General features: G+C 49.3%; 1 protein-coding gene across 1 annotated transcript; it reads right to left on the bottom strand.

The window, feature by feature from the left end:
• Positions 1-2,147: 2,147 nt before the first annotated feature.
• POGLUT2 (protein O-glucosyltransferase 2) lies at positions 2,148-17,902 on the bottom strand. The gene is made up of 10 exons (XM_056109203.1): positions 17,662-17,902; positions 14,364-14,569; positions 12,968-13,173; positions 11,639-11,716; positions 9,612-9,784; positions 9,284-9,521; positions 7,238-7,447; positions 6,182-6,271; positions 3,889-3,996; positions 2,148-2,366 (listed from the first exon to the last, which is right to left on the bottom strand). Exons 1-10 carry the CDS (start codon positions 17,835-17,837, stop codon positions 2,349-2,351), a joined length of 1,503 nt encoding a protein of 500 aa, XP_055965178.1. The 5' UTR covers positions 17,838-17,902; the 3' UTR covers positions 2,148-2,348.
• Between the last annotated feature and the right edge of the window lie 124 nt (positions 17,903-18,026).

Genomic DNA, 18,026 nt, shown 5'->3' with positions numbered 1-18,026 from the left:
CTAATTGTGGTGGTTGCTGAGACCACACACACTAGATTGTGGGGCATCACCTTGTACCTCCTTCCTTCTCCGTATGTTAGTCCTACAGGAACATTTTACTATTCTGATATGGGCTGCCAACATTTTCTCAACAGTGAAAGATGTGAGCCTACCTCCCCGCCCCGTGCTGACTCGCTCACCGGCCCTGCACTGATTGCCCTGAGCAGCTAAATTTATGCAATCAGCAATCCCACCCCAGGAGGGGCGTGAACTGAGCACCAGCTCTCCCTCAGGTTCTGCAGCTGCACCTACCCCCAACCCTGCAGCCATGCCAAGGCCCAATTCCACGGCTTCATGAACATTCTCTGCACAGACACCAAACTGTGAATAATTTCAGGTACCTGGTGCCCAGGCTGAGAACTTGTGTGTGTGGGGGGAGTCTTCTCGGACTAGGGGTTGGCAGCTTCCTGCTCCTCTGGACTTCCAGAAGTCCTGGCGGCCATACCCATCTCCCACAGCCACCTCAGCTTGTTGGTCCAGACCCCGGATCCTGAGTAAGCCTAAAGCAACAAATAGCCTGATGAATTCTAAAGATGAGTTCTAAGCAACCCTGAGATCCGATGTAACAATTTTCACATACATTTTTTTATACTTATGGAATTTAATACTGGAATTTGTTATCTAATCTATTTCAATTATAGAATTATATCAACAGCTGTGGTTTTTTTCTACATTAAAATTTAAAAAACGATTTTTCATTTCATTTCATCATCCTGTTATTCGTCGATTACCTCGAGCAGGCTCCAGTAATGTCTCCTTCATCCTAGCCCTGAGATTATATTAAAGGCTCTTTGGGAGAATGAGACCCATCATTGTTACTGGTATTTGGCATATTTGGTACGCTACGGGGAGTTTGCCAGACTCTGCCCTGTGGGCAGGCTACATTCGATAGCCTGCAAGTTTGTCCAAAGTAGGAATGAGATAATAAGATGTCATAAAAAGATGTCCTGATAAGATGTCGTGCAGCCGCGTATGCCAGGCGCGGGGGCAGAAGACTGCACTGTTCTTGTCCGGGAGCTGGATTTTATAGTCTCTGAGTATAAAAATCGATATTATAAAATAAAATAAAGTATCCAAGGAAAGATCTTAGCAATTCGAACCACCTGATTTAAAATAACCAATACCACCTACCCCGTTTTATTTTTGAAATCCCTTTCTTTTTAATTTATCTTCCTAGTCTTTTATTTGGAGGGGGGTGTTTGGGCCAACCTGGCAGTGCTGGGCTACTCCCGTCAGGACATGCCAGGGATCAAACTGGGAACAAGTGTACACAAAGCAAGGGCTTTAACCCTTGTACTATCTCTCTGGTCCTATTTTCATTTTCCCAGAATACTATCACTAGAACTTACTACCATGCATTTATTAGGTGTTCATTAAATAGCTGTAGAATCACTTCATCTGTGATGATTAACTGTGTCAACTTGGCTGTTAATACAGCCAAGATGCCCAAGTGTAATCAACATCATGCTATCTGTGTGTGTGTGTGCGCACGTGCCCAAGTACTATTCTGAATATTTCTGGCAGTGTTTTATTTTGGGGGGATTAGGGGGAAACCCGGAGGTGTTCAGGGATTACTTCTAGATTTAAGCCCATGTATCACTCCTGGTGGGGCTTAGGGAACCCCATGGGATATAGAGATTGAACCCAAGTCAGCTGCATGCAAGGCAAGAGCTCATCTGTTGTACTATCTCTTCAACCCCCACCACAATTTAAAAGATAATGTGGTTACCATTAGAAATACAAATCGACACACACTCACACACACAACTTGTCACACTGTAGTGAAGATAATTTCACTAGTTTGGGGGGTTGGGGTCACACCCAGCTGCGCTCAGGACTTATAACTGGCACTGCACTCAGGAATTACTTCCGGTGGGCAACTGGGGACTGAACTTGGGTTGGCTGCATGCAAGGCAAATGCCTTACCCACTGTACTGTCTCTTCAGCCCCAGAAGATGGATGATTTTGCTATTGGTATAAGCCCAGTATCTGCAGGTGCTGAGCTATCATACTGAGACATATGGAGTCCAGGTCCCAGAATCCTCTGTTTCTTATGTCTCCTGGTCGAAACACAGCCAGGAATTAGCATGAGCACAACAGACTTTTCAGATAAAAAACAAATTTATTATAAAATTCTAAAAATATATGCTTCCAAGGACAATGATGGGAATACTGATCAGAACTGTCTTCATAATCCAGAGTAGATTTTATACTGTCCATGGAATTCATATTTGAAAAACAATCCTTTTTCAAAATAAGGAGAGTCTTCAAAGCACCATTATTTGAAGGGGAGGGGAGGTATTCTGCAGTCAGAGTTCATCTTTGGTCTGCAATGGAGAAGCAAAATATTTAGAGACATAAACATCCTTCCCAAGCCAGGAAGACTGACATGAATTAGCCTACTTCTACTTTCTCTCTAAGATGGAAAAAAGGGAAACTACTGCAAGAGGCTTTCAGGGTCCAGGACTATTGCTGGAACTGTCCATGGGTAAAGTCACTGTGTATTATGGACTGCTGATGGGGGAGCCTGATCATTGCAACATTTTTATTGTGAAGGGCCTGGTCTTAGCGATGGTCTTTGAAGGGCACAAGTTAGGAGCTAGACACAAAACTTTAACTCTGGTCCCTTCCTTGGACTGACCAAGGGAAGGTATGAGTTTGGCACCTTCCAAATCATTTAGGTGAAGATGGAAAATGAAAAGAAGGACTGGAGACAGGAAGCTGTCCCGTTTCATTTGGGACTCATAGAGATAATCCTGCACCCACATGTGAGCCTTGGGTGAGGTGTCTCCTTCAATTCTGTTTCGTCACCAATGTTTTAACCAATGTTGAGGCCTTGGCAGCAAGGATAGGGATGAACACAGATTCTGTACGACTTCTGACAACTGGTTAGTGGCAGAAGCCCAACAGCAGAAACAGGACCAACCAAAACATGGGTTTGTAGTTTACATTGATGCTCATGGTGGTACCAATACAAACTGCCAAAAATGTAACCAGTGTGCAGAATTCCTGACTATATCTGGATTATATCACAGCCCCAAAGCTCTGAGACCTGGTTTCACCACACCACTGAGGCAAGTGGCCACTTTAAGCTCTGGAACCCTCATCTCGCACCCTGAGAATGTATTATGGCTACAATCACCCAATTTTGCATGTCTATTTGGAGAGCTAATGATATTACTTAAAATAATGCCACGCTTGGGTTTCTTTCTAGATATCACAATCTTATGCATATAATTTCCTTCAGACCCAAACAACTGCAATCAAAGCCTCTCTTCCTGGCCCAACACACAATCTGCTGAGGAGAAACTCTCTTTGGTGCTTGTTGGGTTATCAGCCAGCTCTATAATTCAGAGCTAAGTTCTTTCCTGCGTTCAGTATTGCTAAATAAAAATGAAGATATTTACAGCCTCGGAGCTCCTTGTCAGCCCTCACAGTGTGGATGGAAATCTTGGCCTCGTGTGTGTGAGATCAGTAAGTGGTGAGTGATCTCATGCCATGCATAGTCAGTTACTAATTTCTCCCCCTGCCCTAAATTGGATGATGAACCTGGCTAACCCGATCTGACAGGGAGATAAAGTTATGAAGGGCACCGACGGAAGCCTTTTCAGTCTTCATCTGCCAGAAAGCCAGGTGATCCAAATTTTCATGAAGAGACTGTCACATTTTCTTTTGGGGAGGGGTGCTCGCTTGACTGCCCTTGGCACTGCCCTGTGCCTTGGAGTTCCCTGTACATTAGTCTCCAGGGCGGACAGAGGTGCTTGCAGGCTCCAGCTGGAGCTGAGAGTTGAAGTCTGACTCGGTGACTCCAGGTGAGTGCCTGGCTGGCGTGGGTTCGGTTCTGGTTACCTTTTTCCTATGGCACGTGCATGGAAAGAGGTCTTCCTCGGTCTGTGGTTCTACCTGCTTCATGCCCTCTCGGATTTGAGGCTCGCTCACCTGTAACTTGGCATATTCCTGCAGAGATAATGACACAAAAGCACTTCTTAGACAACACAAGAACCTTACTGGATCAGGGCCATTGGGATTTCCTGGAATGTGGAGCCCATCACTTGCATAAGCCAAGCCTGCCACGCCCTGTTAATACCGAGAACAGGGCTGCTGACAATTCCTCTTTTCCTTCTGTCCATGTGTAGAACTTGCGTGATTCCATCCACTACTCTCTGCCTCCCGGTGAATCCTCACACCCATGATTTCTCTAGACTGAAATTGAGGAGGTTCTCTCTGTCCTACCCGCCTCCATACACCGTTTTCATCTCTAATGCACTGGTGCCCATGCTCTAGGGTACGTACACGAACTGAATCAATAAACTACTCCGCAGCCTTCTCAGAAACCCTGCAGACCGCAAATCTAAACCTTACCCTGCAACCTTTCAGAAGCATGCAGACCACAAACTTAAACCTTACTCTGCAACTTTCCAGAAGCCTGCAGACTACAAGTCTTTCAGTGCTATAGTCAAACTGGGGTGGAGATGGAGGATAAGAAGAGGGAGGGGCCAGTGCTGACCCCGAACCGGTCAACTTTGCTCCCTAGGAGAGCCCAGGAGATGGGGTCCAATAGCTTTAGTTCTGAGACCTCAAGCATCTCCATGGAGTGCGAGCGTAAAAAGAGATGCAGAGCAATAACCTTTGCATGCTTGAGGCCTGGTTCAGTCCCCAGTTCCTCCCCCAAATTTAAGCCAGTTCCTCAGTATTGATTTGCCTTGTTTTATTTTGGGGGGCCACACCTGGTGATGTTCAGGGCTTACTCCTGGCAGGACTCCGAGAACCCTCTGTAGTGCTGAGGATCAAACTGGGGTCGGCTGAATACAAGGCAAATGCCTCAACCTTTGTACTAGCTCTCCCTCTCAAACAATACATTTCTTAAAAAAAAAAAAAAGAAAGAGAAAGAGAAAAAGGAAAAAAAAAGAGAATCCTTTAAATCATCAGCAATGCTTTAATTATAAATCCCTAAATGCTCAGGTCCAGCAAAACATCCTTTAAGCAAAATCAGGCTGGGCTGCGGTTAGCTCAACAGGCCCAAACACGGTGGGTGCAGTGCCAGAGCCTGAGAGCCACTTTTAGTGACACTGATGGCTCATTGCTTAGGCCAGTGACACACTGCCACTTGGGCTGGGGGTGCTGCGGGACCCCCTGGCAGTCAGGCAAGGTGGGGCCAACCCGGGGACTTGTGCACAAGAGCCATGTGCTCCACCCCACACAGGCCACGATCATAATCACGATCATCCTGTTGTTCGTTGATTGCCTCGAGCAGGCACCAGTAACGTCTCCTTTGCCCTAGCCCTGAGATTTTAAAAAGTGTCATATTCAAGGCTCTTTCAGAGTTAAGAGAATGAGACCCATCATTATTACTGGTATCTGGCATATTGGGTACACCATGGGGAGTTTGCCAGACTCTGCCGTGTGGGCAGGTTACATTCAGTAGCCTGCCAGGTTGTCCAAAGTAAGAATGAGATAATAAGATGTCACGCGGCTGCAAATGCAGCTGCACGCTTCCAGGAGCTGGGTTTTATAGTCTCTGGGTCTTGGCCCTTGATGGGATTACACGGTGCGGGGGGGCAGGGAGGGGGCAGGTGTGACCCCTGCCTACTGGAAGATGGAGGATCTGGGTGGAGGATGCTCAGCCCCAATCTGAGCAGGCTTGGAGATCTCAGCCCCGGGACCCGCATGCCTTTGTTCCTCTGCTGGTACCTTCATGCGTGTGGAGAGTGGTCTCAGCATGGTTGTGTCTGGTTCTGGAGGTCTTTGGCTGCCGGGGCTCTGCTCAGGGCGGGGAGGGAAACTCAACTTCCCCCCCCATTCAAGGGGCCCTGGCGAGGACAGCCAGGCGCGGGGGGGGGGGGGGGGGGTAGGCCATTTGGAACAAATAACTGTGAAGGTGGCTGCGACACTCCAGATGGTGTCAGTGTATACAGAGCAGCGCTGCAGCCCAGGGGCCAAGCTCCTAGATACAGGCCGCAGGGAAGCGTTCTCCCAAAGGGAGGCCTGGCTTTCCTGGAACTAATATTTGTCCCTAGTGTTTGCTCTAGGGTTGCGCAAAGGTCTCATGCTATACAGTCTTGGAAAATAGGCGAAATACTCTTCATACCCAAAAGCTCTTGTTACAAGCTGTCTGGCTTTTGTCTTAGAAAAAAGGACTCACCTGGAAAAGTTTGAAGTAGTAACAGAATATGTCATCACCCATGAGATTATTTCTTGCGAATTCCTGCCCTGCTTTGGCTATCTTCTTTGCCTACAATAAGATGAAAAATACTCTTTACCCATGTCTTCTCCCCCAGGCAAACTGATCTCGAGCATCAGTTTAGAGCCAGATGAGAATGGGAGAGAGCGTAGATGGGGCAGCTTTGGTTGGCATCAAAATACATAATGGAGTCCGATGAGATCTGAGAGTCGGAGGCGCCTCATTGGCCTTTATAGGACTGTTTTTGGGAGGGAAACGGGAACGTTTAATGTCGGCTTGGGAGGAAATGGGAACTGTTAGGACTCCGGCTTAGTGAATGTAGTGCAGGCTGAAGCACACTGCCTTCCCTTCCTCAGTGGTTATTCTTAAGTGTATTCTGCGCAGCCCCGTACTCTAAGCCACAGGAAACCACTTTCCCTCCTGACGAACTGGCTTCAGATGCCTAAGAAAGCCATGCCTGGGGCCAGAGCAATAGTACAGCGGGAAAGGCATTGGCCTTGCACGCAACCAATCACGCGGCCAACCGGGGTTCAATTCCAGTCATCCCATATGGCCCCCCAAGCAAGGTCAGAAGTAATTCCTGAGTGCAGAGCCAAGAGTAACCCCGGGGCATCACTGGGTGTGACCCAAAAAGTGAAAGAAAGAAAAAAAGAAAGCTATGCCCTTGCTTAAGGCCCGGATCACCTTGACAGAGATACAGAACTTGGTCAAGGCTAACACTGACCCTCTTTTGTTTCTCTGGGAGGGACTCCCAGCTTGGTGCTCAAGGGTTGCTCATGGTGTGGCTGGAGGGACCGAGCAGTGTTGGGGATTGAACCCCAGCCTCTGGCATGCAAGGCGTGTGTGCTGACCCTCTGAGCCAGTTCCCATATAAGGTGCGGCTTTTCCACCTGGATGGGGACTAATGCACTACTCATGGGGAGATGGATCCAGTTTCCAGAGATGCGCTTTCCTGAGGACCCCACGTGCCAAGCCCGGCACAGGAGGGTGACAAGGGGCCAGTCTTGGTGGCTTCACCTCTTCGTCGTGAGCCTTGGCCCATCTCAGCTTCTCCAGGAGGTCGCTCAGATTGCTCTTCACTGGGATGTAATGTTGCCAGGGCTGCAGCTCGCTGTAGAAGTGCTCATAGTAGATGGAGTCCTGCTTCAGTACCACGCTGTCACCCACCAGCAGGTAGGGCAGGCGGTAGGCGGCCACGGTGCCATCCACGTTGATCTGGTACTTATGCTGCCAGAGAGCGGAGCGTCAGAATGTCCCCAGCTTCCACTCCCCTGGTCCCAGTCCCTCCCTCCCTCCCACCCCCTACTTCCATGGCCTCCCTCCTTCCCCCCTACTTCCCATACCCTCCATCCTTCCTCCTTGTTTCTCATACCCTCCCTCCTTCTCCCCTACTTCCCATACCCTCCTTCCCGCTGCTCTCCCTATTCTTCTCCATCCCACAGTACAGCCTCCGCCCTCAGACACACACCAGCTGGGCTTTGCCCTTCGCTGGTCATTTAGCAGCACAACTATCTCCCACTGACCCCAAGTCACACACCGTGTGGACACTCCGATTTCACAAAGGGGCAATGCAGTGGGCGCAGCCAGCAAGGCCCTCTGCTCGGGTTGGCAGAGTCTGGCCGGGAACGGCCCCCTGAGGGTGCCCTCAGCTGCATAAAGAGACCCTGGCCTCTTTATGCATCTTCGGCACAAAGCACCTGCTTTCTTTTCTTTCCATCTGTCTCTAGGGCACACCTGGCTGTGCTCAGGGTTACTCCTGGCTCTGCACTCAGGGATCACTGCGGGTGGATCTCAGGGGACTGCATGGGGTCGGCTGCTGCAAGGCTAGTGGCTTGGGGCTTGTTACACTCTCCCTAGCCCGGATCTGCGTTCCCACAGACAGACAACAGAGGGCCTTCCTCACCATCCTCCCCACTACTGGGGTTTCAAACACCATCTAGTGGGGTAAGAGAACAGGAAGGTAGGTGTGGGGGGGCGGGGGGGAGAAGATCCCTCTGGGAGATGTGAACTAGCCCCAGGCTGCCCATAGGCCAAGCCCGCAAGGGGCTCCCATGTGCCCCCAGAAGGCTCAGTGCTTGAGCCTGTAGCTCTCAGGGGCATTTATTCATATGGAGGGATTCACCCCCACAGTGCGTGCTGCGGCTAGCTGGGAACCTTCAGCTGCAGCCCAGCCCCAAGCCCCACATAGCAGGGTCCAAAGCGATGGCCAGGCCCGATGCTCAGACAGGATCCATTGCCCAGACCTGATCCCCAGGCAGGATCCACCCCCCAGACCCAATCCCCAGGCGGGATCCACCCCCCCAGATCTGATCCCTAGGCAGGATCCACCCCCAGACCTGATCCCAGGCAGGATCCACCCCCCCAGACCCTATCTCCAGGCAGGATCCACTCCCCAGATCCAATCCCCAGGCAGGATCCACTCCCCAGACCTGATCCCCGGGCAAGATCCACCCCCCAGATCCAATCCCCAGGCAGAATCCATCCCCCAGATCTGATCCCGAGAAAGGATCCACCCCCTAGATCAGATCAACAGAAAGGATCCATCCCCCAGACCCAATCCCAGGTAGGATCTACCCCCCAGGCCTGATCCCCAGGCCGGACTCCCCAGACCCGATCCCTAGGCAGGATCCACTATTCAGACCTGATCTCCAGGAAGGATCCAAGTCCAGGCCCAACCCCCAAGCAGGATCCAACCCCCCTCCATCCAAGCCCAGGCAGGATCCACTCCCCAAATCTGACCTCCAGGAAGGATCCAAGGCCCAGGCCCAATCCCCAGTCAGGATCCACACTCCCCTATCCAATCCCCAGGAAGGACCCACCCCCCAGACCCGATCCCCAGGCAGGATCCACTCCCCAAATCCGATCCCCAGGCAGGATCGACCTTCAGACCCAATCACCAGGCAGGATCCACTCCCCAAATCTGATCCCCAGGCAGGATCTACCCCCAGACCCGATCCCACTCCTGCAGCCCCAGTGCTGGCTAAGCTGGGGGTTTCCTCACTCTCTCCAGCTCCCGAAAGGCACCAGGAAGAACAGAAGGGACAGGGTGGGCACGTGTCATACCTTGAAGAAATCGAAAAAGGAGATGTGCTTGACGATGGGCCCGTACAGGCTCTCATCGTGCTGGAAGAAGAAGAAGTTGGTGAAGGCGGCGTCGATGAGCTCCGGGTGCTTCCTGCTGAGCTTCACCAGCTCGAGCCTTTCCTTGCGGCTGTCGCGGCCCCTCCACACGGCGGTACCATTCTTGCTCTCCCAGGGTGGTCCCGTGTTGGCCTGCACCGACATCATGTCCAGGCTGACCCTGTAAGGCAGAGAGTATGGTGGCGTGATGGGGGCTGCTGGCCGGGCCGGCCGCGCCAGGTCACAGGGGTGAGCGGTGGTTGTGCCTCACCGGCCCATGCTCTCCAGGACGGACTCAGTGAGGTCGTAGGTGGGCATCACAATGTCCCTGGAGTCCGTAGAGCCACACCAGGAGAAGATGGGGTGGAGGTGAGCCTGGGACGTCTTCCTCTCCAGGGGCCAGTCTCCCAGGTTAACGAAGAACTCCACATCCGGCATCTTTACCTGGGACAGGACAGCCGGGCTTGTTCACCTTCCCGGCAGCAGAACTCCCTGCCTGGTGGAACGGGGACCTGGGCTCACGAGGAGGCTGCCAGGCCCCGTGAGCCCACAGCGGAGAGTGCACAGACTCTGCTGTTGGGGGCTGGGGGAGCCGCCTCCAGGATGGGGGTCTCTCTTTCAGATTCACGCGCGCTTGGTGGCTCTCAACTACACGCCTGCTGGCTGGACCCCAGAGTCACCCCCTCCCCCCAGGCCCGGACAGTGCTGAGTGCTTCGATGGCTGCAGGAAGAGGGGGTGCATGCAGTCAGGCTGCTGGCACGAGTGATGCTGACAAGTAAATGCTGTACGGGACCGTGGGGGCATTCCACATTCCCAGGGCCTGGCCAGGAGTAGCCCCTGAGTACTGATGGGGTTGGTCTAACTCTCTTCCCTACCCCCTGGCCTGCCCAGATGAATTTGCTTCCAATGAAAGAAACTCTCAGGGCCTGAGAGATAGCATTGTGGCTAGGGCTCTCGCTTTGCATGCAAATGACCAGGGTTTGATCTTTGACCCCCACCAGGAGTGACCCTTGGGCAGAGTCAGGAGTAAGCCCTGAGTACAGCTGGATTCGTCAATAAAAATTCCTCCGCAAAGAATTTTTTAAATTTTCTTTTTGGTTTTGGTGTCTCTCTGAGAGCACCCCACGGATCCTAATCCAGCTACCATACATGACAGAATGTTTTATGCTAAGCTTTCAGAAGAATATTCTGGATACTTAGGTGTGTGTGTGTGTGTGTGTGTGTGTGTGTGTTTGTGCCTGTGTGTGTGTGTATATTTATATGTTCTTTTGATGGGTGGTGATGGGGAATGAAAGGCCTGGGGAGGCCACAGCTGGGGGTGTCATTCCTGGCGGTGCTCAGGGGACCATGCGGTTCCGGAGGTTGCTGTGTGCCAGGCAAGTGCCATCCCTCTACACTATCTCTCTGGGCTCTGATATGGGTATTATTCTTTGTTTTTTTAAGTGAAGCATAAAATACTTTAATACACTGAATTAAATAAAATCAATTTTTCCAAACTTATTCATTTAAATTTCCTAAGTCTCTTACAATATACACATGTATTTATTCTCTTATTATGGAAACTTTAATAAAATATAAGCAAATATCAATATATTGGTTATTTTTGTTGTTGTTGTTCATAAGTTATTGACATTTTATAAAGAGGACTAAGGAAATAGTGGGAGGAATAAAACTGTTGCTGGTTTAGTAATCTTTGTTTTAAATTTCTTTTTGTATTACAAGTGGGTCAAATGAACTTTAGAATTTCCTCCGTGGTGTCTAAGAAAATAGAGTAATGAACAGGGTTCTTTGTTCTCTTCACTCCAAAAGAATAATGTAAAATTAAGGTGTGCACAAATCTTCACAGAACAAATCCTGACCCTTGAGAGTTTGTAAGCATTCATTTTCCCTGAATGTTTTGGTAATGCAAGAGACATATTTACAAATACATTAATTCAATGATCTTAATTCAGTCAATATTTATGTTGTAGGTATTGTGTTTCAGTTACTATTCCATGTGATGAACTATGGTACAGTTTCATCATTAATATTATATTTTTTTTTTGGGTCAAACGCAGCAACGCACAGGGGTTACTCCTGGCTCATGCACTCAGGAATTACTCCTGGCAGTGCTTGGGGGACCATATAGGATGCTGGGAATCGAACCCCAAGCCGGGTTGGCCATGTGCAGGGCAAATGTTCTACCCACTGTACTATCACTCCAGCCCCAGATACAATATTATTCTTACCCTGAACAACTGCACTGTAAAACCTGGGCTTAAATTGTCTACAGCAGCCAAGAGATAAGCAGCATTTACCTTTCGAGTCAAAGAAAGCAGAATGGCGTCCATGAAAATCCTAAAACCTACATGTTCCCCATGAGTCTTGATGTAGACCTGCAAGCGAAGTGAAGTGAGTGGGTTGGTCAAGAGTGTGGCAACCCAACAGCCCTGGTCCAGAGGCACAGCACCAAGTCTCAGAAGACACCACAGCGCCGGAGATCTCTCCAAGCCCCAAATTGATCTAATTTCACCGGAGTACCCTAGATGGAGCAGGTGTAGTCTCCTCGCCTACTCCTGATGGAATCCTGGCAACCAAGAGCTTCCACAAGCAAGGCCCAGGGATACGGGTTCCAGGACTAAATCTCCATGCTGCATGGTGGCAGAGGTACTGGGCTGTCCGTCCCCAGCACCCTGCCCGCTTGTTGGCCTGGTTGTCACCCCCCACAGTGTACCTCTGGGTGCCATCTTAGTGCACCAATAGCTCTGGTCCAGAGACGCCCAGATGAATCCCAAAATGGATTAGTGCCCTCCAGAAATGTCTCTGGAATCCAACCATTTACAATCTAGGATTCCAGAAGCATGGCCGCAGTACCCATGATATTCAAAATGTGCAATGGACAATAAATGATCTAGCATCTGCCTCCCCTGGCAGGCAGGCTTGCATGGTGGTAGGAAAATTTGAGCAAAACATAATGCCCAAAAGTAGAGGGAGAGTACTGGGGAAATTGCCTGCCTTGGAGGCAGGGTGAGGACTGGGATATGGGTGGAGGATATACTGGGGACACTGGTGGTGGAAAGTGCAGTGGTGAAGGGTGTTGGGAGGATCCTCCTAGGATGGGAGAAGCATGCTGAAAGTAAACTATAGGCCAAACATGATTGCCACTCAATGCCTCTTTTACAAACCACAGCACCCAAAAGGAGAGAGAGAACAAAAGGGAATTCCCTGCCACAGAGGCAGGGTGGGAGGGGTACTGGGACCCGTGGTGGTGGAAAATGGGCACTGGTGGAGGGATGGGTATTTGATCATTGTATAATTGAAATCCAAGCACAAAAATTTGTAAGTCTACAACTATACCTCATGGTTTTTCACTAATAAAAATTAAAAAAAAATAAACTAAAAAGTATATCACAGAAACAACAACAACAACAACAAAGAAAGTGCAATGGTGGAGGGATGGGTGTTCGTTCGATCATTATACGGCTGAATCTTCAACATGAAAGCTTTGTAACTATCTCATGGTTGTGGATTCAAAAAATAAATTATGAAAGGTAAAAAAAAAAAAAAAGAGTGTGGTGAGGAGCAGCCAAACAGTCCTGAGGAGGAGAAACTGAAATCCCACACACACCCATGGCCACAGGCTCTACCTTGTTGTCTTTCACTGTATAGTGACACAGGCTCTGCCTCTGTCCGAATCTTTTCGGGATTTCTGTGGCGATCCTTTCAGGATCTACAATCGGGAAAGGTTCCAGGTCTCTCTGGATCTGACTGATGGAGTCCGGGCAGCTCATAGCCTGGAGCCAGGCGGCACTGTCTTCCACGGGGCAGTCACAGTTCTCGTGGTACACCGGCCCTACTCACACAGGCAACAAAGGGACAAATGACGCTGTCAGCACTGGGACATGCTGCAAACCTCCTGCAAGGGGCTTCATGCAGGGTGCCTGGAGCCACAGCACAGCGGCGAGGGTGTCTGTCCTGCACGTGGTCGACCCGGGTCCGATCCCCAACACATAACACACTCCCCTGAAGGCAGAACCAAGAGTATGCTCTGAAAACTTTGGGGTGAGGCCCTCAAAACAAACAAACAAACAAACAAACAAACAGAAAAGGGGCTTCCTGCATTTTACATCCTTAGAACGGGGGCGCATTCATTACAAATTAAATTTTTACAATAAAAATACTTCTTTTATACTCACACACCATGACTAAGCCAGCTTTCTATTTTTTTCTTTATTTTTTTTTGTCACTGTGAAATTACAAAATTATTTGTGATAAGGTTTCAGGCATACAATTTTTCTGACACCTATGCTTTGCCAGTGTTCACCTGATAACCTTCTATCTGAAAAGCATTGTACGGTAAAGTGGTATGTTCCACTTTGTAGAAACTTCAGAGAAGGCAACTGAGTATACAATTTAAAAAAAAAAATCTATGGTGACTGTTATTCATTTGGCCTTGTGAATTTAAGAATAATCAAACATCAGTAAAAAGGCATTGGAGAAACATACCTATGAAAGACAATTATGAAATATTTCCTTCCTTCCTTCCTTCCTTCCTTCCTTCCATTTTTTTGGTGCCACACCACTTCTGTTCAGTTTACTCCAAGCTCTGTGCTCAGGGATCACTTCTGGGGGTGCTCAGAAGTGCTATTTGATGCAGGGGATAGAACCTGGGTAGGTTGTGTGCATGGCCTGCCAAGAGCCTTACCCACTGTGCACTCTGGCCCTGAAATGAATATTTTTAAACTCTCTTATACAAGCAAGGTCTCAAAAGGTCCCAGTTACTTTCCTTAAAGAGTAAGTCATCACCAGTACCAACATAATACACTGACTGAGGTGTGTGTGTGTGTGTGTGTGTGTGTGTGTGTGTGTGTGTGTTGGTTTTTGGGCCACCCATAGCTGTGCTCAGGACTTACTGCTGACTCTGCACTGAGAGTTCACTATTGGTGGTGCTCAGGGGCACATACAGGGGGCAGATTGAACCCTGGCTGGCTGTGTGCAAGGCATGCACTCTACCTGCCCCCAAACCCTGTTCCACATATTTACCTTTTAAAATATATGGAGATTTGGCCACATGGTGACCTTGGAACTTGACTTCTATCTTCAGGTTTTTGTAGCTTGCGTACATTCTGTATCTCACTATGAAGGAGCCATCCTTCCGGTCCAGAACCTGGACGCCAACTCTCGTGAACTGCTCATCCGGTGCTGAGATCTTGACCTGGAACACCTTTTCACCAGGTGAAGATGTCAATCTGGATGGCAAGAGGAATGAGACACTTGGGCAAAAGGATATTAAAAGGAGACAAAAGGAACTTACTGTGGGCATCACACCCACATAGATTCTGCCCCAGTCTGAGTCTTTGTATCCCACATGGGCTTCTGCTTTGGGACCAGCATGGCTAGGCTGGCTCAGAGAACATTCATCACCATAAACAACATGGCAAGGGCCAGATGAACAAACAAGTTTTGTTAGAAAATGGCACGGCCACCTCCCACCAGCTCTACTCTTCAGAATCATGAACAAAATCTCCAAGGAGAGGCTAGCCGAGAGGCTGAAATTTCTGGACACACTAGTCTTCTGGCTGAAAACTCTGGGGCACTCTTCAAGGGATCCCAGCCCTGCTAAGGCCAGCAGCCACAACCACACCCCCAAATGCACTAACACTGAGAGCCCAATCTCACTGCTTCACAAATCGTCCCTGCAGATACCAAGCTGCGAAAACCCCAGGCCCTCTACTGTTGGGCTGAGAACTCTGGGGTCTTCTTAGAGTGGGGGCCAGGCAGTCTCCCCACCAGCCACCCACTCCCCACCATTCTTCTGAAAGCCCCGGCAGCCATGTCCACCTCCCCTAGTGCTGCTGTGTCAACTCACTGGCCCAGACCATAGATCTTGAAGTCTCTGGACCTTGTGGCCACATTTGTGGCTGCACCACACCTCCAAATCCCACAGCACTTATATTCCAGTAGGAGCACACCACATTAGATGGGAAAGTGACACCGAAGCCAGCTGAACTCGACAAACAGACAGAATTAACACTGAAGGCTCAACTAGCAACAACCCGCAATCAGATATAACAATTTTCATGCATTTTATTTTACTGAAGTGTTTTTGATAACTCCATCATCTATTTAGTTGTAACAGGTACTATAAAATTAATTACCGTGTGCCTGCTAAGGACGCCAGCTTAGGGGGTGGTTGGGAAAATGGGGACAATGGTGGTGGGAAGGTCACTCTCCTGGTATGATTAGTGTTGGTATGATTAGTGTTGAAAGCCACTAACAACTGTATTATAAACAATTTGCAAACATGGTATTGAAATAAAGTATTAAAAAACAAACTGAAGGGACAACATGAAAATTGTTTCCACCTCTGTCTACAGCACCATCCCTGCCCCTGGCTTCAGTTTCCTGTATAACATCTGCCTTGGCCTCCATGCTCATGTAAGTCTGTGCTTTTACGTGGTCCTGTATCTGCTCTCAACTGCTCCTCTATCCAAAAACACCCGTTTCTACCTGCCTTCTTGTTACTTTAAAAATATGCTTTTTCTTCATCTCTCCTCCACTGGCCACACGATATGGTCATGATTAAAACTGACCGTTCAGTGATTGGCACCTGCACAGGGCACCGCTATCTGACTATCTCCAGAGCCCTGTCTTCATCATGCCCAGTGACCTTCATACACGCCTGTTTCCGTTCAGAAGAAAGTTCCTTCAGGGTTGGGAATGTTGCTCAAGTGGCCGAGCATGTGTGTAGCATGTGTGAGTGGGCTGGTCTCTGGCACTGCTTGGCCCATGAAGCACTGCAGAGTGAGACCTGGTGGTTCCTGCATACTGCAGAGTGGTCATCACAATTAAGTAAACAAACAAAAATTTAAAACAATTTCCTTGAGGGTAGGAGCTACTTTTTCTTCTTTCCTTCCTTCCTTCCTTCCTTCCTTCCTTCCTTCCTTCCTTCCTTCCTTCCTCTGTCCCTCCCTCCCTCCCTCCCTCCCTCCCTCCCTCCCTCCTTCCCTCCTTCTTTCCTTCCTTCTTCCCTCCTCCCTCCTTTCCCCCTCCCTCCCCCCTCCCTCCTTCCTTCTCAGGGCTTATTCCTGCCTCTGTGCTCATTCTTGGCAGGACTCAGGGGACAATATGCAGTCCCAGGGATTGAACCCAGGTTGGCTGGGTACAAAGCAAGCATCTTATCTGCTGTCCTACATCTCTGGCCCTAGAGTTATCTCTAATTAATCTTAGTATATATGCAATAAACAATTATTTGAAAGAAGGACTGCTCATCCCCATATGCATTCAGTACATAAAAATAATATTTTTAATCTATGAGTTATTTCAGGCATAAACCAATTGGAAATTTGTGATCAAATGTTCCTTCTAAAGAAAATGGTCTCTTGGCAAGGCAGATAGTTCAAAGGGCCAGAGCACATGTGGGACCCCTCAGGTTTATCCCTGTTACTGCATGGTTCCATGAGCACTGTACAGGGAGTGGCCCCTGAACAGAGCCGAGAACCTTTCCTCCCAAATTAATGGTCCTTTGGAAAAGATTTCCTATTCCTTTAAAAATCCACATTACAAATCATGCTCACAGTCATGGATGAAAGCCAGTATGGAGGGTTCCATCTGAGTGACATCATGGGAAATTTTTCTTTGGATCCATGTCCTGGCTCTTAGGATTTTTATGACGGTATTCCAGTTCCTCAATTGAACTATTTATAGCCAATGACAACATATTAACTTTCCTTTTCTCTAGTTTTGGAAAACGTCTTACTCCCAAGACAATTTCTCCTTACAAAATCTCTGAAGTCAGCATTCACCAATTTAAAAAAGATAACTCTGGTGAAGGATCAAGATAAAGTCTGAAGGGTAAGGTAAATGGCCAGACTCAACGGAAGACATTAGCATCTGTCTTCCAAACACACAGAAGATCCACATTAGACCCAGGCCCTCTAAAGATATGTGCCATTTTTCATTTATTTCTTTTTAAGTTTTCAAACACGCTTACCAGTAGATATAAACCCCCAAATAGCGGCTCCAGAGAAAGATGAAACCAACCAAGATTGGGAAAATCACGTTGGAAATTCCTTTCTACCCCTAGGCAGGAAAGGGGGCACCTTTCCTAAAGATGCAAAGATGCCGGATCTCTCTCCAAACAACCAGGAGAAGACTTGATTTAAAATCTAGGGCTACAGAGGGAAATGACTTGGGAAGCCCGCCCACCCACCCAGAGATCCTGGCTTTTTAAGTGCAATGGAGAAATAAGTTCTCGGGCGGATAAAACTCGAAGGGAGGCCTCCCCCTCCCTTTTCAACTGTGTCCCCCCCCGAAGTTGGGGGCGCGATGGTCAGCTCACCGATTTCCCGAGGCATCCACAGCCTGGATGTAGAAGTAACGCGCGGGGAGCACCACGGCTGCGTTTAAGCCGGGCCCCCATACCTGGGTCTTCTCGGGGCTCAGCGGGTCCTCCCCGCGAGCCCCCGCCAACGCTGCCCCCAGGACCCCGCAGCAGAGCAGCACCAGGTGGGACATGGATGACACGGGCCGGCCGCAGGATCCGGGCGGCAAGTGACGCGTCGCCGGTGGACGTCACCCGCGGCGGCGGCCACCACGGCGGGGATCCGAGAGGTCTGCAGCACCCGCAGGGAGGGGAAACGACCACCCGGGCGTGGGCTAGCGGCCGTGAGGGATGCCCGCGGCGGCACTGCACCCGGGGGTGAA

Source organism: Sorex fumeus, unplaced genomic scaffold, assembly GCF_029834395.1.
Source record: "Sorex fumeus unplaced genomic scaffold, SorFum_2.1 ptg000008l, whole genome shotgun sequence".
NCBI classification, from domain to species: domain Eukaryota; kingdom Metazoa; phylum Chordata; class Mammalia; order Eulipotyphla; family Soricidae; genus Sorex; species Sorex fumeus.
This window is presented reverse-complemented; position numbering and strand designations above follow the sequence as displayed.